This window comes from Monomorium pharaonis, unplaced genomic scaffold (genome assembly GCF_013373865.1).
Source record: "Monomorium pharaonis isolate MP-MQ-018 unplaced genomic scaffold, ASM1337386v2 scaffold_596, whole genome shotgun sequence".
NCBI classification, from domain to species: domain Eukaryota; kingdom Metazoa; phylum Arthropoda; class Insecta; order Hymenoptera; family Formicidae; genus Monomorium; species Monomorium pharaonis.
In genome coordinates this window covers 3,205-25,000 of record NW_023415908.1, presented here as the reverse complement: position 1 = coordinate 25,000, position 21,796 = coordinate 3,205, and the positions used below count along the sequence as shown (strand labels likewise).

Sequence of the window (21,796 nt, the reverse complement as noted above, 5' to 3'; positions counted from 1 at the left end):
CACGCTTCAATCGCAAGAGGGTCAAAACAGGATACGGTTCCCGCGGAAGGGGGCCTTCCGCGGTCCCCCGTTCCGTGCGCGAAATATCGGGAGGGAGCAGCGAAATGTCGAGTTGGAGCGTGTTAACGCTCACAGAAGAAGGGATGGCTCGCTTCCTGGAAAGCTGGGGCTGGGCACCTGTCCCTCAGGGACTACCAACTCAAGGCGCAAGGGCACGCGTGCCGCCCGGTTGAGCACCGCTGCATTGTTAAACACACCATCACGTGCGTTCGTTTCGCGGAGCGACGCGTTCGCTCTGTCAGCCTGACAGCAGCACCGACCTATCGGCCCGTCCAACGCGAGAAGCCGATCGGCGAGGCGCGTTGATTCCTTCGACGCGTCCCTCGACCTCGTGAGCTGACGAATAAATAAACGCAAAGGAAAGAGAATCGCGCGCGTCGACGATACGTTCGCTGGCGGTCTCGAGGAATGGCGAGGATGCGCTCAAGGATCCTCGCGGGGTTCATGAAACTGGGCTCGATCGCACGCGATCAACGGCGGAGGCGGTCGATATTTTCGAGACAGATAGTAAGCGGACCGAGACAAGCGTGGTAATAATGTCGGCCGTCGAGGGAAAACGATGCGACGGAGCAGCGATCTTCCTCTCGGACAGGACAACGCGAAATATCGCGAGCAATCGAGCCAGACGAATAAACAAAAGCGAGCGACGCGCGACGGCGACGCGCGACGGCGACGCGTCGCCCAACGCGCCGGCGCTCGGCGTCGCTCCGCGCGATCCTGTTGCCTAGCAGCGGTCTCGCGACACGCCGACATGTGGCGGTGGCTGTGACCGCGGGCCGCACAAATATATAATATACGCAAACTTTGTACTACTCACCGGATACCGCGGGCACGCAGGTGAACGCCAGCAACGCGAGCAACAACGGTCCGACCGTGAGCGCGTAATCCAATTTTGGCCGTGGCAGCGACATGGTGCCGTGATTTCTTCTTTTTTTTTTTCTTTCCCCCTTTTGTTATCCACACACGTCGGGTAGACACACACTCATCGGAAGGGAGCACGGGCGCGCACACACTCGGGGAAACGAACGGACGAACGCGGACGAACGGACGAACGAACGGACGGACGGACGGACGAACGGGCGAGCACTCACCGGCGCGACGCACACTTGTCCGGTATTAGTGTATTATAACGCGCGTCCGGTCACTCGACCGGGCGCATCGTACGCGACGCGCGTCACCAGCGGATACGTGGTCACCGCCAACCGGTTCCCCAGGGTGCACGGCACGGCGTGTTCGCGCGGTTACGGGGGAAAAAAGCATACGGGCACGAACGTAAACGAACACGGCCGCGTCCGAAACACTTCTGGGATCCCTATTGTTCGCTTAACGCGCTGAAAGTAGTTCCGCGGTGCGCGCGCACCTGCCACCGCGCGCTGTATCGCTGCGCCGCCGTCGCCGCCGCCGCCGCACGCCGCGGGATGGCCGACCGATCGCGGCGGCCAATCAGCTCGCGGATACAGCGGCACGCCGGCCGCGGCACGCACTCCGTTCGCGCGGCGTCAACTTGCTCTCGTGCATCTTCGAGGGGATGATTCGGGCTCGCCGAACAGCTCGCGCGGCAACCTTTATTCTATGCAAATAGGTTGACAAAGGAAAGAAAGAAATATACCCTTCTTTAAAGAATTTAATAATCTCAAATATCAGCACAAAATTATTTTATTTTAATATTATAATAAAAATGTAGAAGATATAATTGTTTTAATAATAGCGTTAAGTTAATATTATTTTCTATTTGAGATTCCTTTTTCTCTTAACTTATGACATATTAACTTATTTGTAATTTCATTTCAGTAATTTAACATTCGAAAATAAGAATATTTTCAATAGAAGTATATTCTTTCTTTTGCGTGCCGCGCATGTCTTTTGTGACATCAAGAAATCTGTCTATATCAACAGAAATTTTTTAGGGGATATCAAGCAATTTTACATAAGTATCATACAAGCGCAAACAAAAAATTAAATAACTTTTAAACAACAAGAGAATTATATTCTTATGTTCAAATTTTACACAGATACTCAAATGTAATAGCAAAATCTATAATCTATATAGATCTATAAAATTTCTAATTTTTGCTTAAGAATATTGAAGTCAATTTAATAGTTTCCTTTAAAAGAATTGAAATCAATTGCATAGTTATTAAACGCTTGAGGAACATATTAAAAGTTAATGATTGAACTACTGTAAGTAATTTATACTGTGTGTCCATCAAAAAATAGCTAATTTTGTTGAATCGGAATAATTAATATGCCACTATATTCACGGATCCTTAATGACGGATCTCATTAAGTATATCTCATGTGAAAGATGTCTTTAATTAACACTTGATTCTTTTTCTATGATGCTACCTTAATTGCTTGCCTTAATTAAATCGCGGACATAAAAAAATGTTCTAAATTTTTATAATTAGATATTTTAATTATATTTTTTATACAAGAATCCTGAAAAAATAAAAGCATATAAAACCTACAAAAAAAAACAACAATACTATATTGTTTAAATTCTTTGTATTTTAATAATATTTTTAATATTATTTTTTAAGTAATGTTTTTCTGTAATGTATATATATATATATATATATATATACATTTATTTATTTCTAAAAAAAATTGTAGTAGAGGTTATTGTAATTATACTTTGTATATTATATTAGCAGTTTGTTATAATTACACATTGCAAATTAATATAAGCAAATAATAAATAACGAAGAAACAATAAACCTCTGAAATTATCCTGAATGACATTCTGCCAAATAACCGAAAGACCAAAATATTAAAATATTGGTAAAATAATGTTTTCAATTTATTGCATTAACCTTACGTAAATAAAATATTTTATATTTTATAAATTTAATCAATATTTCTTTTACGCATTAATTTTATTATTACAGTGATGAAAGGGGCGTACAAAACTGTGACACAAAGCGGATCAAGTGTTTCAATGGAATATTGATTTCTCTGGAATTATATTCAAACAATGATCAGGTTGGAATTGTTGAAATTAATCAATACTAGTTTTATCACTCATATCCGATTCTTATCTCATGGCGGACACTCCATTACAAAAGCACAGAACTATCGACAATTGTCTGTTTAAAAGCAATATTAAAGCACAAAACTATATGGGAACTATCGAGAATTGTCGCCAGAATTGTCATAACTATCTAGCACGACACATTTTTCGTGTGTCGTGCTGAATTCGAGCATTTAAAAATATGTGCACAATTTTAAACGGTAGAACTCTGTTTAAAAATGATATCAAAGCACAGAGCTATACGAGAGCTACCGAGATCTGTCGTCAGAATTGTCATAACTATCCAGCACGTCACATTTTTCGTGTGTCGTGCTGAATTCGAGCATTTAAAAATATGTGCACAATTTTAAACGGTAGAACTCTGTTTAAAAATGATATCAAAGCACAGAGCTATACGAGAGCTACCGAGATCTGTCGCCAGAATTGTCATAACTATCCAGCGCGACACATTTTTTCGAGTGTTGTGCCTATTTCGGGCATATAAAATTATGTGCAAACAAAAAAGAACGATGCTCTGGCCGACGATGTGCAACAAGTTGCGGTCGACGCACTGAGCAGAGCATATAGCGCGCTTGATCATTAATTAACGCTCGGCAGCGCTTGATTGCGTGTAACGCGGAATTCATCGTGGCTGTAGACCTTAACCGCCAGACACCTTAACGAATACAAATGCGGAATTATAATTCGGTGAACCCGGTCTTAAGACCATGCTCCTCTGCCGGAGAAGCGAAGATATAAGGAGGCAAGCAGGCAGGCAGGCAGGCAGAGGCCCTTACGAATAATCTCCTCTACCCTTTTGTGACCACAGCACGAGAGATGCACGCACGGAGCGGCAAACACGCGCTTCCTATTGGCCTTATTAATGATGCCATTAACCTTATCATCGAACTGCAAACATCTGCGCCCAGCGACGACGACGTAGTGCGGCCACGATACAATTGTCCCAAGGAACGCAATGCGCCCGGTCGGTCTCCAATTGGTGCGATTCGTCACTGAAAACAAAATAGATGGAAAAACGAAGATAGTTATATAATTACATCACACATAACTTTATAGAAATTTCCTCGCCAAAGTAATGTGATGTAAATTATAAAAATATCATATGTCATATAAATATGATATATTTCCATATTTTTTTGAAATTTTAAAATTCATATATTTTTTATTTTTAACAAATAAATTTCAAATAATCTAATTACTATTATTGTGCCAATTTATAGCGTTATGTATAATTTTATATGTCATAAACGTAATACTTTTCAGCAAAGTGAACGGTAATTAAATTAGTTAACATATTTGTTACAAGATGAAGTCAAATGACAATTGCAAAAGTGATCTGGAGCATTTTATATATTAAAAGAAATAATTACTACATATCAGTTACATGTGTTCATTCATGTAATTGATATGTAGTATTCATACATATAATCTCTTCTGACTGTTAATTTAATGCATCTGTATCGGAGAGAAGACAACGATTGGATGACATAAAGAAAATTCTTTATGCCAGCTATCACGTCACTTGTGCACCATATCCTGAACTGAAGACCTGGTCCTGGGATCAAATTGTAACCAGCAGAAGTTATTGCGATCTCCTGTAAAATCAGAAGTCAGCGATCTGAAGAACCGTAATTTTATGTCATAATACGTTTGCCTCAAACAAAACATGCTGGATTTCATACATGCTACCAGAATTGCGCTTTATAATGTAAACTTCGAAATTTTACATCTACCTGTCTCATTAAATTTAACAAGCAATTATTATTTTTTATTTAGTCCACTAAACATGTTTCTCGTGATCGTCATTTCTAAATTTGGACAGAATGTTTATAATATCGTGCACGAATGGCATTCGGCAAAACAAATTTTTTAATAAAATCCAATTACACTGGTTTTTCGCCGATGCAAATAAATTACACAATTATTGAATAATTAACATCTGTCTTTTATTATTTATAGATATTTCATATCGCTTTCTTATTTGATACTGTAGTATACCTCAAACATATATACATAGAATTTTAATACATCATGGTTTATGCAGAATCGAATATTTGTGATCGGCTATGTTTTATACAAACTAATATGTTAGTATATTTTTTTATAATATAGTTAGATGTGTTATTAAAAATATTACTACAAAATTAAGGGATTACAAATTATAATGATAAAATATTCTATAATAAGAAATTTTATTAATTTTAAGCTTTAACAACTTTGTACAATAATTTAAACTGTATATGTACATTATAACATATATATATATATATATTAAATTCAAATATAATAAAATCTATTAAAAAATATAAAAAATGTAACATTTTATTTAGAGAAATGCAATAATGTTTTATTAAGTTTTAATCTTCAACAATTTTTTTAATTCAAATTATCCACTTTACATAATATCAATTCTCGTTATACAATGTCGGAGAATCAGATTCGAGTTGTCCGGACAACGAACGATATTATTAGGTCGATACAATGTTCCACGTGGACACCCTTTCTCATTTACGAAAACATGTCCGAACATCTGACTCCGTCCACTGCCGAGAACAAATTAAACGAGCTTAATAAAAAGATCGTTGAAATTAAGAAGAAAATCCAGTTGTCAGGTAACGGCTAAAATCGCATAAAACATCCTTCTTTAATTTATACTGTTCCTGACAACCCTCCACAAATGCAGTGCTGCAAAACTCTACGACAAAGTCAGATGCAGAGTCAAATCTTACACTTATATGGAGTGTGCTACTTCTATTGTTTCACTTTCTAATGACAAAAGTTTGTTGATTTGCTTAAAGTCTGTTTTTCTAATTTAATTTTTTAAACAATTTCAAAGCACCTGTGTTTTCGAGTATTTAGAGAATATTTTCAAATATTTAGAGAATATTTTTCGAGTATTTAAAGAATAAAAATAACAACGTTATTTTTAACTAAAAATTAAAAAATTCTGCAGAATTAAATTTAGAAAAAACTCAAGACAAAATCTACATCTACACTTTTAATTATTTTAATTTAAAAAAATTTTGATGTTTTGTGGTAAAAATATATTTAATTAAAATTTAAAAACTACATGTACAAATCTCGACAAAATTATGTAGCATCTTACAGTCCAAAATAGTGCGTTGTAATGCAGTATAAGTAAAACATGTATTTTAATACCTAGATATTCATTACACCATAAAGCAAGGCGTGCCAAAAAGAGACAGCTTACTGACATTTCAGAGTCGTATTATACAATAAATACAAACAAGTCGAACTGAAATAACCAGTATTTGATATAGTATAACATCTCACGTATAAAATAATGTATAAAAATAATACAGCAAAGTAAAATAAAAAAAAGGAGAACAAAATCTAATGAAATACGATCAAGTCGATTACGTGTTATAGAACAACACAAGAAGACAGCATTTCAGTTACGTAATTATTGATCGCGAAAGACTATCATGACGTTAAACATAGTGGAAAAACTTGTAAAAAATTGGGTCAATAAGTGTTTCATATAACGTAAATAAAAAATATCAAATATAGAAAGTTTGTTACCTGTAAAAAAAGTAATATTTTAACAATATATTACTTATATTAATAGTAACTAAAAAAAATTATTTATTGATTATTAATATAACCGTATATGACTTTTTGTGTATTTGTAGTTCTTTTAGTTACAGTATTATGTTAAATTATTTTATTATAATTATATTAATAATAATGAATAATGTATAACTAAATCTATAATTTTTCTTACGGATCTAAAAAGTAAAAAAGTTAAGTTATATATAAGATACTGTTAATAATGTAAAAGACACTTTTCTTTATTATTTTATTTTTATTTATTATTTTTATTATTCTTTTATTATTTAACTCTATTTCTTTATGAGACATTTTTTGATATTTTATTATTATGTTTATAATATTTATATTTTATATAAGTTACAATTATTTTATACTAAAAAAGTCTGTAAATTAGAAATTTGACAGATTTAATCAGTATGTCGAAAAAAAAAAATCTTCTAGGAATTATCGGAATATAATAAAACCTATCAAATTCTACTTGTAATATCTTATTATATTATATTTAGCAGAACAGAATCGTGTATGTCTCGTTGAAATAATAAATCCATTCTTTCAGTGTAGAATCTTAATTTGACGGAATAATTCTTGCAAATTAATTTTTAGTTTTCTAAACAAATAACCGATCAACAAAATTTTTTACATAAGTAAAAATTATTGTGTATAAATCCCAATGTGTAACATCCTTGCAGCGTGTTTACATTTATATTAATAAGCCAACATTAGATTTCCGATACAAATATAATAAGCAGCTTTGATAGCAACCGAGCCTTGAATAATTTGACTTTTAAAGATCTCGTGCTATTACAGGAAATCGAGACAGCTGAATGGATTTATCTATCGTTGTATGCTCGATTTTCTAAACCTAGTTAGAGTTACTTCTCGGAGTATTACTATTATATAGTCGTCGTTTTATCTACCATTCTTACACACGTGTGTAGAGATCTAGGCAGCAATAACGGCCGAGTTTCACGATTCCTCATAAGTCAAGACACATTTGCATTTCCCGTGACAGAGATTGAATTAACGTATCACTTGAGTGCATTTGCGACCACGCACGACGCTTAACGTTTTCTATTTTCCTTTTTCTTAAAGTCTAGGTACGATAGCAACTTATTATTAGCACGCTACCTTACGATCAAGTATAATCGTTTCTGCGATGTTACGGGTTTATTACATTGCGAAATACGTTTGTATGTGTAGATAAATATATAAAATGGTGTACACTCGGATAAATAATCGGTTGATACGTGATCAAGTATTAGTTACGATTACGATTTACGTGTCTTTATCCTGCGCTGTTATTACAGAAACTTTTCAGCAGCTATTCTTGTGCTTTAATTATTATTTATTTTATAACAACTTTTATTATCAGTGATTTATTGAACTAATTAATAATGTTTAAAGCAAAAGGTATAATTATTATAGGAAAAAGGAGTATATTTTTTCTTAAATCCATTTAGTAAATAAACGTTGTTAAATATAGATCTTTTATAAATTTTTAAGGAAAAATATAAATAACAAAAATATAGAAACAAATAATATACTATATATAATAATATTTTATTTCAGAGGGCCAAAGAAAGGCTAATTTTGAGGAATACGATGCAAAGAAACGTGAAAACGCGCAAAAAATTTCTGATCTCAAGAAGAAGGTTAAAGATCTTTATATGAAATATGCAGGAGCAAAAAATGTAACGTGGGTTACCAAAAGAAGAAAAGAAAAATAGACACAGCTGATTAGCTTTTATTAATTTAATGTTAAATCTTTTAGAACAAGGAAGCGATGGAACGTGCGGCTCTACTCAGTCGCGATTCGATTTCTTGCGTAAACAAATGTAATTTGCAGGAGATTATAACCACGGCAAGTGAGAACAACGTGCGTCTAAGGAAGAAACTAGATCTATTTAAGTATGAAAAAGAAAAGGCAAGTAGCTATAATATGTATATTAATCTCTAGGGATAGCAGATGAATTAATATATTAATATCTATATTCTATTAGCACAAGCATACATTGAATAATTTACAAACAGAAAGCAAAGAATTGACGCGTAAACGCAATCATTGCGTGTTCGAAAAGAAGACAGAAAATCCTATGAAGAAGGTAATTTAATCTAAATTTGCGATACACTTTGTGATAATTTTTACAAGCGCATTACATATTCTCTCTCTCTCTCTCTCTCTTTTTCTTTCTTTTTTTTTCTTTTTCTCTCTCTCTCTCTTTATCCGCCTTTACAGAAAATCGAGAATTTAGAAGTACGACTGGAGCATATCCGAATGATGCAAATTAATGCAAATATTGCACGCATGAAATACCGTTCAGTCTGCTCTGAATTAAAAGAAAAATCGGTCTTTTACGCTTTTTCCTTAAAAGATTTGGAAGACAGTATAAAGCAACAGGAAAATGAGATCAAGCGGTTAAAGGCAAGACCGTAAAAAGAGTAACAACTAATAATGAACGTAAATAGAGTAATAGAAATGTTTTGATGACACATTTCAGTTCATACCGTTGATTGCAGGGAGTGAAGAAGGAAGCGATAGAATTGAAAGACAGCACTCAAGAGACTCTGGTGAAAGAGGAAATTGAAGAGACAAATTCCAGCAAAAAACGCGACTCCATCATCAAGGAGTACAGGTCCACAATAACTTTGCATTTAAAAAAAATCATCATTTTAACGCTATTGCGACTACATCTGCTATATAATCACAGTACTGACAAATCTCTTCTAATAATCAATAACAATCTCACAAAAATTTTCCTGGCGACTAGCACGTCACCAATATAAATTGTCATTTGACATTTTTCTGTGTAATCAGGCAACGCGTGTCGGAACGAAAGATGGAATTGGAGCGGTTGGAGCGTATGATATTCCATACTCGTCCGCGAGACGATTTCGAAACACGTGGGAAAAGTGTACAGGTACAAGAGGACATGATCAAGGACGAACTGACGCGATTGGAGCAGGCGTTCGCCAAGCTACGGAGCGCCACCGGAGTGTCCAGGTCCGAGGAAGTTCTGAACCGGTTTCTGGGTCAGCAGGCGACCAAAGAGAGTCTACAGAAAATGCGAACTGCAACGGAGCAGGAAAAGATAATGTTGGAAAAGAAGAGACAGGAGCTCAATGTTGAAATAGAGACAAGGAAATTTTCGGAAACAAAAAACGCCGAACAGTTAGTTTTTTAACAATAAAAATCAATATTAAATTTATTTAAAAATCTACTATTCTGATAGACAAATATTGGCCAATAATTGTAACATTTGTAATAATTAAGCTAAGAACGTACCACAATGCAGCAGTTTTGAATTGAAGTTTCTAAATAATATTTGTCAAAAATTAGACAAATCTAAGTTTGAAATCTCAATATATTATTTCAAAAATTTAATTTTTTATTTAAAATGTTATCATGCTGAATATGTAAATTATTTTATGTTGTAACAGTTTTACATTATAATTTAAGAATAATTATGCATTTTTGTAAATATATATATAGATCAATATTTTCTAAATGTTTTATACATAATGTGCCTAGTTAAAATATTTTTTCTTTATTATAAACAATTTTTTTTTAAATTAAGCTTGTAAGTTTACTATTATATAAGATAATTCATTATATTACACAGTTTTGCCAAAATATTCTTTAAAAATTAATTACAACAAACAGCTATTTTACAAAATGTCAGTAATTCTACATCTATTTTTGTAAATATACCTTTATAATTATAGAGTATAATTATTAATAATATATTAATCTATTAGGGAAATTAAATCAATTAATTTAATCTATTGTATTAAAAAAAATTATTAAAACTGTGTAAGAGAGTTGAAATGAGAAGAAAACATTTATGCAAATAATTTACATATAAAATCTTTAGTTTAAAATATTTACTTAAATTCAAATTATAGATACTTATTTCCTATTTAAAATTTCAAATTTGCATCAAAAGTCCATTCTTAATTTGACTCTACGTATGTTAGAATACCTGTAAAAAACTGATGTCTTAAATTATAGGTTTAATTCGCTACAGTGATCAATTTTGCAACGTCATGTTAAACATTTCAGAAACGCGGAAATAATGGCAAAACTCAACTCGCAAATCGATGAACAGCGATTTCGCAGAGAAAGAGCCGAGCGTGCAAGTCAACGGATCCGCGATCTCTTAAACGAAGTAACTGACGTACTGTATAAACTGTGTGAAAAGTTCCAGGTGAGAGTTATTAATTATAAACTCATGGACGACAGATTCTAAACGGTTTGACAGCTCAAGACAGATCCTGTGCTTAGAAAGGCCTCACAATCATCATTTTACAAATCTGAAATAAAGTGTATAATTTCTCCATATAAAATAGCATTTTTAATAATTATTATTTTTTGTGATAATGCGTAATTTTAAAAGTTTTTAGTTCTGCTAAAAAATGCTATTGTTTCTTAATAATTCTTTACGTGGCTTATTTTTTAAATAATTCTAATGATCTTGTAAGTTTGAAGACTATAAGTAGATTAGAAGAATAAAGATAAATCAAAATACATAAATTTGAATTTTCAAACCCGCGTGATGATTAGCTAAACAAAAATAATGACAAAGAAGTATTGAATGGTCACTTTTCAAAGAGAAGGATCTTAATTAACGCTTTTCCTTACGCGGTGTGCGGACAACGTGTCCCTACGAATTATCACGTACGAGGGAACATATTCGGTAGATGAAGACCGTAATGTCGAAATGGAAGTGCCGTGTAAACGCCTAATTGAATTAGTAAAACCGCCTTTAGTGATGTCTGGCTGTAGTGAGCATCTTCGACTATTTATTGTTCCTGGAACCCTTGACACCCCTAGCGTCACCCATCTTGTATAGTCGATGGATTTTCCAGAATAACTCGCGTTCTGTAATTCTCACCTCGAATAGTATCGCCAACCCCATGCATTAACACCTCGATACACTCGATAGAAAATAAACAGTGCGGTAACACGAAGCGCACCGTGTAAAAAATTCATTATTGATTCTATCGGAAATGTACATAGAATCTAACAGTCGATAATTTCTGATACAAATTGTATCTTTTTGGATATGCTTGCGCCAACGCTTCGGTAAACGTCCTTGGCTCTCTGGCCAAAACTCAATTCTTTATTCAGACATTAATAATTTTTACAGATTTTTACAGATTATTATTTGTATAATTTATGTATCAGAATCATGCATCTTAATTATTGAAGATCATTAAGAAATAATAATTATATGTACAGGCATCTTTATATTTATAGGATTAATTTCAGTAAAATTGAATAAAAGCATTCTGGTTTTAGCAAATAAATAAATTTTCTTTCTTTTAATAATTTGCTGCAAGATGTTTTACTATATTGAAGTTTTTAATTCTTAAAGACAATTATCTATTTTTGTAATACTACATATTTTAACATTTACAATAAAGACACACATTTATAGCATGTTACAGATACTCCTTTGCTTAAAGATATTGAAATGGATGATACTTTAGCAATTATCGAATTGTTAAACAATAAAGTCAAACATGGAATGGATATTTTAAGCGCCTCCGATAAATATCTTGAAACAGTAGACGGAGTTTTGCCAGACAAGGTTAGTTTCAACTATTTATAAATTATTTTAATTATTTATAAAAAAATTATTAGAAAGTAATCGTAATTATAAAATTCATTATTATGTTTGCTTTAAATAAAAAATAATATAATGCAATAGGATTCCGTACTCTATTTGTAATAACAAATTCGTTCTCAGTCCCAAATTAGAGTAGAAAACAAACATAACTGAACTTAATTTCCCAAACAATAATTCGACGTCTCGATGTCATGAAAAATCTCATTTATAAAAACTGGATGTCTAAAATATGTCTTGGACAGTCTCGTTTGGACTTCCTGTAATAAGAGAACATTTACGCAGACCTTTTATGAACATCCGAAAAACGTCGTCAGTATGCAACATTTTAATTCACTGAGAGTCCTGGAGAATATCTCAGGACGTTATGGATATATTTGAAATAATTCTGAAAACGTTGAACTATCTGCATACATGATATGTATTTATTATTAAAAATAGTCATATGTGCAGATAAAAGAATATTTTTAATAACACAACCAAACAGTTCATAAATATCCTAGGATATCCTAGATTCAATAGTATTCAATATAATCCTGATGTTTTGTGCTATCTGGAAAAAGACAAACCCCATTTGTCGCAATTCTGATTATAAGATCTTTATTCTACAGCAATATGGCTTATACATATAGTGTACTATAATTTAATCTATTACTATAATTTTATTATTAATTACTATAATTTAACCATATATCCGTTTCATTTAACATCACACATTTTCTCTTCCCTCTTTCTGGCTTTCGACGCGGCGATCGTGAGTCCAGTGAAGTTTTCATGAGTTGTAACGAGTTATATATCCTGAAAGTAAAATGGAAAGATTAATCGCCCTACAGGAAGACCTGTACAAGTACATTACGACACGTATAACATTTCTATAGATGTGAAAAACGGTAGTTTTTCTCAATGAGTCATGTCGAAATTTCCTTGATGTTTCTGAAAAATAATAATGGGCTAAATTTAAGATGCAACATGAGATAAGATTAAAACAATGTATCTCCAACAGCGAACCGCATTGTTAAAAATAAAACAAATTATATCCTCTCAGTTAAAGAATTATAATTCTGAAGAAACTATGCTATTATATAAAGTTGGTAAAGCATGATACAAAAGCCCTTTCTGTTAAAGACGAAAAAGCTTTATTACTTAAAGATTAGTGTAAAGAGCAATGAGCACTAGCTAATCCAATATTTGCCGGTCGCAGAAAAAAATTTTGAGCTAGAAAATTCTAATATGATAAGCTATTTTAAAAACAAGAATTGCCCTTACCTATTAGCGTTTATTGCACTTCCGTCAATAAGACCTTATTCCAGCGATCTCTGAAGAATTCTCTACAGTATAGAATGATATCCATCGTTAATAGATGTGAAGGTAACGATCGACCGATATCCAGCCGTTACAAGAATCACCTGTTTATATATCTTGTCATTGATCTTTTTGACATAAAAACCCGAAGCAAATGGCAAATGGAGATAGTGAGAGCAAGATCTTCCAAACCGCCGACTGAAAAGTTCCTAATGATTTCCTAAAACAGTTCCAGATTGTAGTTTTTCAGCATCATATAATAATACTTTGTAAAATATTATATTTATATAATTTATACATGTTATTTATTTTTTATGATAGCAGTAATAATATTTATATTGTAACATATTTTTATTGTCGTATTAATCCATTATTTATAAAAAGGTAATTATTTATTTTTATAGACAATCATGTGACTTTAGATTAAAAAATGTTACCTTTTATAATATATAAATATTCGTTCCGTTGCTGTATTGTATTGCGAGCAATTTCTTGAACTCGCGTGATTTCTGTGAATAGAAATTCAAATGACTTCTAAATTAACGCGATTGATCTTGCCTTTGTTTTTCAGATAGAAACAATGTCGATCGCTACGACTTCGGTTGAAGGCAGAACAATGCGTGTAAACAGTGACGGGCCATTGTTTCCAAGGTTTCTATCCTGTACGACTCCAGTTGCTGCCCTTTCAGAGGATGAGGATGAAGTACCATCGCGAAATATATTAAAAAGACAAGCACAGTTGCTCGTCGATACCAAGAGTCGTCGTAAAGGATTCATTTTTAGAAGATGAATTGTACAAATATGAAAAAAAAACCAGCTGTTGTAAACCTATACTTCGATCTATATTTTGAATTATACTTTTATTTTTCAAATAATAAAAATGCATATAACCAATTATAACAAATTAAAATAATGGAGAGGAAATGTGATCTTTTTTAAACAATTATTCTCTGAAAGCATCCTCAACAACAAAAAAGATTTTTAACAGTCCTAGTATACTTCCATTTTTGTCTCTTTCATCTCAATTTTCTTCTCTATCATCTCAACCTCAAAATTTCAATATTTGAACATATATACGTCTGCTTAACCCTTTAACTATGGGACAGAAATCTTTGCCATTTTTGTGGTAAAAAGTTTTACAATTTTATCCACAAATTTATTTTTTACATTTTTGGGGTCGCTGATTTTGAATTTAAGATCAAAATTTCAAAATTAAAAATGGATCCAATATAGAAACCCATTTTCAAGAAAATATGACTATTTTTTAAAACTTTAATACGTCATATTAATTGGATTCCCATTTTAAATTTTGTAATTTTATAAAATTTAGATTTAACCATTCAAAACACCTATAGAAACTAATTTTCAAAAAATCTAATTATTTTTTAAAATTTCGATGCGCTATATTGGATCCGCCATGCTGAATTTTGTAATTTAGACGCTTGACGCTCATTTTCAGCGTCAAAAGACATCACATGACTAAAAATAAAGATACCCATTCGTGATTTTTAGTCACGTGATGTCTAAAAACGTCAGCGTGAAAAGGCACCTTAAATTCGAATTCAGCGACCCCAAAAACTTTGGAATGCCAAAGTTGTTGCCACTGTAAAAATTTCGGTAGTTTAACTTTTTTTTTGAAATACACATATATGTGTCATCCACAGCGAAGGGGTTAATATATAATTAAAATGTTTCTGTATATATTTTTGAAATTCTTAGACACAAATAAATTTAAATATTTGAAAACAATTATTGCATATTAAATTCTTATATTAAAACATGAAATGTAATATAAGATTAATATAATCATATAAAAAAATTGATAGAATATATTTAAAATACGTTTAAATCAAAACAATGTTTAATTCTTTAAAGAAACATGATTTTTAATATTATATGATCTATGATGGAATTTCAAGCCTAGGATTATAATTATATAATGTAACAATTATTTGTAAAAATAGTTTTTATACATAAATTTAGATTTAGAAAGGAAGAGAAATAAAAAGAGAAATAGAGAGAGAGAGAGAGAGAGAGAGAGAGAGAGAGAAAAAGAGAGAGAAAGAAGAGAGAAAGCGATTATGATCTCAATACAAATGTGACATTGTTTCGCCATCTAACGACGAGTTGGAACAGCTTCAGAACAGTCTATCACGTGTGTGCAGTTGTGTTGATACTATCGCATCCAGTCGCATGTGTTACGTACATATACATATAATTTAACTTTAATAATTATTTTAAACCTTTAAAATGGGGAATAAGAGGAAAAAGCGTGATGAGAGTGATTACGAATATGATCCAGGTCCTACACATTTGCAAATAGGTCACATTAAGAATCAAGAAAAACGTCTTATCGTTATACTAGAAAATGCTCAACTAGAATCAGTGAAAGTAAGGTTATATTTTCTTTTTCTTATTATTAATATTTAAAGCGTGATCTACAATACATGGAGTAAATGTAGATTAAGGAATAAGAGTAATGCAAGATCTACAATGTCAGCAGGAATAATGGAGTAAGGAGTAAGAGTAACAATTTCCCAATTAAAAACTGGGAGTAAACGAAATGGGCAAATCTCATTTCATATTTCTTACTTCTTACTTCTACACCATTACTCCTGCTGACATTGTAGACCTTACATAACGATTTGCCATATAATTTTTTACAATTTTATAAAACTAACAGCATTGTTTGCATTATTCACAGCTTTTCCTGCGCCAAGCATAAGTGTAAAAGATGGAGGAGGAAATAAAATTAATTTATTTTGTTTATGCCCTTACGCCTACTGTTACTTCTTGCTCCATGCTTACTCCATGTATTGTAGACCATATTTTAAATTTAACAATACTTTTTTTTTCAACGATAAAAATATTATTTTTTATTATTACTTTGCATTTCTGATTTTAATTTTTCCATATTTACAAGCATAAGTTTAATTGCAGGTTGGAAATAGTTTTGAATTGTTAAACTGCGATGATCACACAAACATTTTGAAGAAAAATAATCGCGATCCGGGCACCTGTAGGCCAGATATTGCTCATCAGTGTCTGTTAATGTTAATGGACAGTCCGCTAAATCGAGCTGGATTGTTACAAGTTTACATACATACAGAAAAAAATGTGTTGATAGAAATTAATCCACAAACTAGGATACCGAGAACATTTAAACGTTTTGCTGGATTGATGGGTAAATATAGACACTTGATTTTTAATATACTATATGTAATAGATAAACTTTATTTGATACTTACAGAAATTATGTATTATCTGTACAGTATATTACATTTATATGTAATATATATCTTTTTATTTTACTTATAATTTAAATAAAGTTACATTACCTCAAGTTGTATAAAACTAAATGTAAACCTAATGGTTTCCACTTACTATTTATCTGAATTTATCATTAATATACCAAGTATTTTATTACAGTACAATTATTACATAAATATGGTGTCAGAGCATCAGATGGGCCAATGAAACTTCTTAAAGTAATTAAGAATCCTGTTACGAACCATCTGCCAGTTGGTTGTCATAAGCTATTAATGTCATTTAGTGCAAACAAAGTGTTGAATCCACGAGAACTTGTTCCTGATAAAGATCCAATTGCTATTGTAGTCGGAGCTATGGCACATGGACAAGTAAGGTTTTACAAAGTAATATTAATATTATATTTTTTAATATATTATACAAATACTTAATATTTTTGTTTAATTTTAGGTCAAAGCAGATTATACAGAAGAAACTTTTTCAATCAGTAATTATCCTCTTTCAGGTGCTGTTACATGTAGTAAACTATGTACAGCATTTGAAGAAGTTTGGGGAATTGTCTAATAAAAAGCCATGGAGTTTTATGTATTTAATTTTGATTTTATATCAATTGCAAGAAAGACTTACAATTTGAGTAATTTTTTCTTTGTGAAATGAATTTATGATCTTTTTCGGTGTTTTCGATTTTTTTCTAAACAGGTATTTAACATGTATATATTATATTAATATGAATATGATAAAATTGTTGAAAAAAAAAGACAAACTTGTGAGCATTAACAGACATATTGCAACAAATTCAAATATAAGAAACAATTGAATACAAATTAGAATTTATATCGATTACATAAAATAAATGTCAAGGTTTGTGCAGGAAATTTCAAATAAGCACCTAGAAAGATTTTCGTAAAAAAAAAAAAAAAATAGAATTTTGTTAAATAATCGCTAACGACGTGACACTTTCTAATAAAAAAATACCGATTGAGGTATTCTTAAAAAGAAAGAAAAATAATGTGTATCGTTACATGATCTATTCAATAATTTGGATAGAATTAACCCTAGAAGACAAAACCGAATTTGCTGAACTTTAAAGGCAAAAGTGGGATGGTATGACATCTCAAATCTCTCGAGTGTCTCAATTTTTCTTATCAGCTATAAATTAATAGTTAAATAGTGCATTTTCTTCGTATTTTATCAATGAGGAAAACTATGATGTATATAACAAGTTAACAAATAAAACAAAATTAAAATTTTGTACTATCTTAAAAGAAAAATAAATGCACTTTAAGACCATGTAAGGTGTTTTAATGGTTTTTTAAGTATATTTTTTAAAGAAATAAATGTTACAAATTTTCAAAAAGTAATAAAAGGGAAAATGAATTTAAAAATAATAAAATTCACACATTTAAATCGTAATTTAATGAACTTTTGCATGAGTAGTAATAAACAAAGCTTATTAATGACGAGTAAATAGACAATATAAAAGAAAAATATTTAATTTATGAAAAAATTTAAAAGCTTAGTCTGAGAACACAGATAACAATGTTCTTTACAGACAGGGCGATTACACTTTTTATAGAAAATCTTAATTTTTCTGCCCAAGTTCCTGATACAGCAACGTCCTCATTTCTTCTGAGTGTCTTCTTATGACAGTCTACCGACTGTAAAACTTGGCGTTGTTGTTTCCAATTGTAGAATAGCTTTGATGGAAGTGCCTAATTCTCTGTGAATATTAGGAATTGTGAGTCTTACACATAGGTAAGGTTCGATAAGTTCGTGAATAAGCTCTTTTAAGAAATCTCGTCAACTGAGTTCCAGTTCCTGGCTTTCAAGGTTGAAATTGTGCAAGACGACTTTCATACCTTCCTAGTCTAACATATTATACCACAACCAAACTCATCGGCCACCAGTTGGTTTTTTCTTGCGGTGCTATATTCTTGGCACATATAATCAAAGCAATCTGTTCCTCTTTTTTATGTCGCAAAAGAGTACTATAGTTGGCTTCTGAGAAGTAGGATCACTTTCAGCAATTTGATGAAAGGAAGAAAGTAGTAAAACAAGTTTCTGTGTTTTTAGGACATATATATTTCACAAGCGTCTCATTGAATATATAAAAATTTCGATGAATTAACAAGTTTTGTTTATCAAGATCGAGGGAACGTGTTTTTTGTTTTCCCTTAGTGTTCGAACCATCATAGTTGGCGAGTATTTCGAGATCATACTATACTATCGAATATTTCAATTGAAGAAAACGAGTTTTCACAGATAATATTCCGCAAATTGCCATGAAGAGGTTCATATAGCTTGCGTATATAATATGACGGTACATTTTGTTTTTTTTTAACGTTTCTGCAATATGGCTCTGCTGTATACATGTAAAATTTTTGCACATTTTTGTGCCATATTCTGGTCTCTTGCCGATGGTCACTTTGAACGAACAACGTGCACGAAAGGAAAGCAGCTAATCGTCGATGGTGCAATACGAAACTGGTGAATAATATTGCGTGCAGTTTGCAATAAAATCATTTCATAATTGATGAATTGCAACCATATTGTCTGTTTTTCTTTGAACAACTCTTGTCTCTTCATCGAAACGTATCACCGTCAGAAGAAATTTAAATTGTTCAACATGGTTGTGCGGTACAATATCGAACCGAATTCAAACAATAAGTCACGAAGATGTTACATGTCTTTTGTAACCCGAGAAGTGTTACATCCTGATAAAATCTTTCAGTTCCACTAAGTTCAAGTTACTATATGTGACGAATGCTACTGCTCCTTCCGCAGTCTTACGGCAGCGACGGATTTCTTCATTGGTATGAAGAAGTATTCATTTATATCATCATATCATCAGTAAAGAGTAAATTCCATGCTTCAGCAGGACTTTTTACAGTTTTGGCTTCTCCGATTGGAGTTCAGGAATTTTTAATAGAAAATGAGTTTAATAGAGTTAATTGATGGTCGAAATTTAGGAAAAAATTTTAAATCATAAGAAAAGACAACCAATGAGTCATAAAAGTTATCTAACCAGATAACGAGGTCGAAGTCTATATATATATTTTAGAGTTATATATATATATATTATGGATATTGTATTTACTTAGGTATTTTATTTAGGTTTATTTAGGATGTTTGTTGAAAAAAACTGCAAGATAAATGTTTCAATAACTAAACACCGTTACAACGAACATGTAACGATGCAGAGTCAAAATTGTTAAACTTTTGTAAAGATTTGTGATATAAAATAATCTAATTATACAATTAGCTAAAATATAATATATAAAACCATTATTTATGCATTCATAAATAGAAAAAATAGAAAAAATTTTGAATTTTTTAATTATTCCGAAAATAGATGAAAACAGATTAGTAATGATTAGCAATATTAAACAATATTAATCGGAACTCTTAATAGACCTAACTGGTAATTTTTTTAAGAACTTTAAACAAGCGTCATAACGTTTCACGACGTTCCGTCGTTTTCGATCCTTTTGTAATACAATTTATAATATATTTTACAGAAAACTTTTACGAAACATTTTACTGAATCATAAGTGTATATCTACGAGACCAAAGTTTAAATACTGAAATCAAGTAATAGTTAAAACATGATCAAATAAACAACATACCTCAACAATTATATTCATGAATATTATTTATTGTTTCGTACGTCATATTTGATGATTGATTATAATTTGGATATGTAAACTTTAAAAACATGTCCTCATCGAAGGAAAGCAACCGTCAAAATGACGATGTTGAGGGAAGGACAATAAAAAAACAAATTTATTATGCTGACTTAATAACTCTGTTACATATCGTATTAAGTTCTCTTATATGTTAATTCTCTATGTTAGATTGTAAATTATTAACGTCCTTCTTTTTATGAAGACCGTTTTTGTAATTTCCTTCTTTCTCGCATGCTTTCGCAGTGTAAAATACACTTTTTTTTTTCAATCAGATTCGTGATTTTATTTAATTAATGCTTACAGACAACTATCATATTTTTTTATATCATTGATGTATTTGTTGTTATATGCGTATGTACCCAAATGATTAATTTGGTCAATATTCGAGACTTTCAAATTTGCACAATTAATTTCGTATACAACCTGTTTTTTTTTCGTAGCTTAGATTATCTATATTTTTTTAAAAATCTATCAAGTTTTTTTGGTACAGTAAAAAAGTAGGCTAACTTTACTAAAATTACATCATTATCTGATTTTAGCAAAAAATGGTACAATTTAGTATTTCGTAAATAATAAAAACTTGTAAAGTATCTGAATTAGTTATATTTGCCGAACTAATATTCGACAAATTAAATTTTCTTGTTTTTAATGTCCGAAATGTTTGTCTTAAATATTTAGTTTTTAATTGTTAATAAAATAAATATAAATATTATCTTGACAATACATTTAAAAAACAATTTTAAGACCAACAAAAATATAAACTCTAATGTAGTTGTGTAACAAATTTATTTCTTCACATTAAATCTTTAACATTTAAAATACATAATAAAAATTTAAAAAATACACAAAAATATTTATACTATTCCCACGAAAAACGATTATTTAATTCACTTTTTTCTTCTAATAAGTAACAATTATCTTTAATAAAAAATATTTTTTTATAATAGTCTTAAAATATACTTATCATAAATTTTAGAGAAACTTATCATTATATACAAGGGTCGTTCAATATTAAGGTAAATTTTCGCAAATGTCACAATAAATTTTGTAATATATGGGCAGATAGCAACACTCTTTAAACTGTCCCACAGTTTCAACCAAAAAATATGCTTAGTTTACATTTGGCAGGCGTTTGAAGTAAGCGTCTCAGTACAGTTGTTATAAGAATGGAGGAAGTTCCGTGCAGTCGGGAAGGTGATGGCCACTTTTTTGAAATTCTCTATCATCTTTATTAACTATTTACAGAAGGA

General features: G+C 31.5%; 4 protein-coding genes across 4 annotated transcripts; all 4 read left to right on the top strand.

Annotated features, from left to right (window-relative positions):
* Positions 1–5,434: 5,434 nt before the first annotated feature.
* LOC105839820 lies at positions 5,435–8,453 on the top strand. Its single transcript, XM_036295063.1, has 2 exons — positions 5,435–5,703; positions 8,234–8,453. Exons 1-2 carry the CDS (start codon positions 5,514–5,516, stop codon positions 8,389–8,391), a joined length of 348 nt encoding a protein of 115 aa, XP_036150956.1. The 5' UTR covers positions 5,435–5,513; the 3' UTR covers positions 8,392–8,453.
* Positions 8,454–8,831: 378 nt separating this feature from the next.
* On the top strand, positions 8,832–10,938 carry LOC105839819. The gene is made up of 4 exons (XM_028194623.2): positions 8,832–9,086; positions 9,182–9,297; positions 9,480–9,833; positions 10,725–10,938. The coding sequence occupies exons 1-4, from the start codon at positions 8,940–8,942 to the stop codon at positions 10,909–10,911; spliced, it is 804 nt and encodes a 267-aa protein (XP_028050424.2). The 5' UTR covers positions 8,832–8,939; the 3' UTR covers positions 10,912–10,938.
* Positions 10,939–12,099: 1,161 nt separating this feature from the next.
* Positions 12,100–14,445, top strand: LOC105839823. The gene is made up of 2 exons (XM_012686385.3): positions 12,100–12,255; positions 14,165–14,445. Exons 1-2 carry the CDS (start codon positions 12,139–12,141, stop codon positions 14,381–14,383), a joined length of 336 nt encoding a protein of 111 aa, XP_012541839.1. The 5' UTR covers positions 12,100–12,138; the 3' UTR covers positions 14,384–14,445.
* Positions 14,446–15,743: 1,298 nt separating this feature from the next.
* On the top strand, positions 15,744–18,150 carry LOC105839821 (ribosomal RNA small subunit methyltransferase NEP1). The gene is made up of 4 exons (XM_012686384.3): positions 15,744–15,984; positions 16,534–16,777; positions 17,023–17,231; positions 17,311–18,150. Exons 1-4 carry the CDS (start codon positions 15,844–15,846, stop codon positions 17,422–17,424), a joined length of 708 nt encoding a protein of 235 aa, XP_012541838.2. The 5' UTR covers positions 15,744–15,843; the 3' UTR covers positions 17,425–18,150.
* Positions 18,151–21,796: the final 3,646 nt, after the last annotated feature.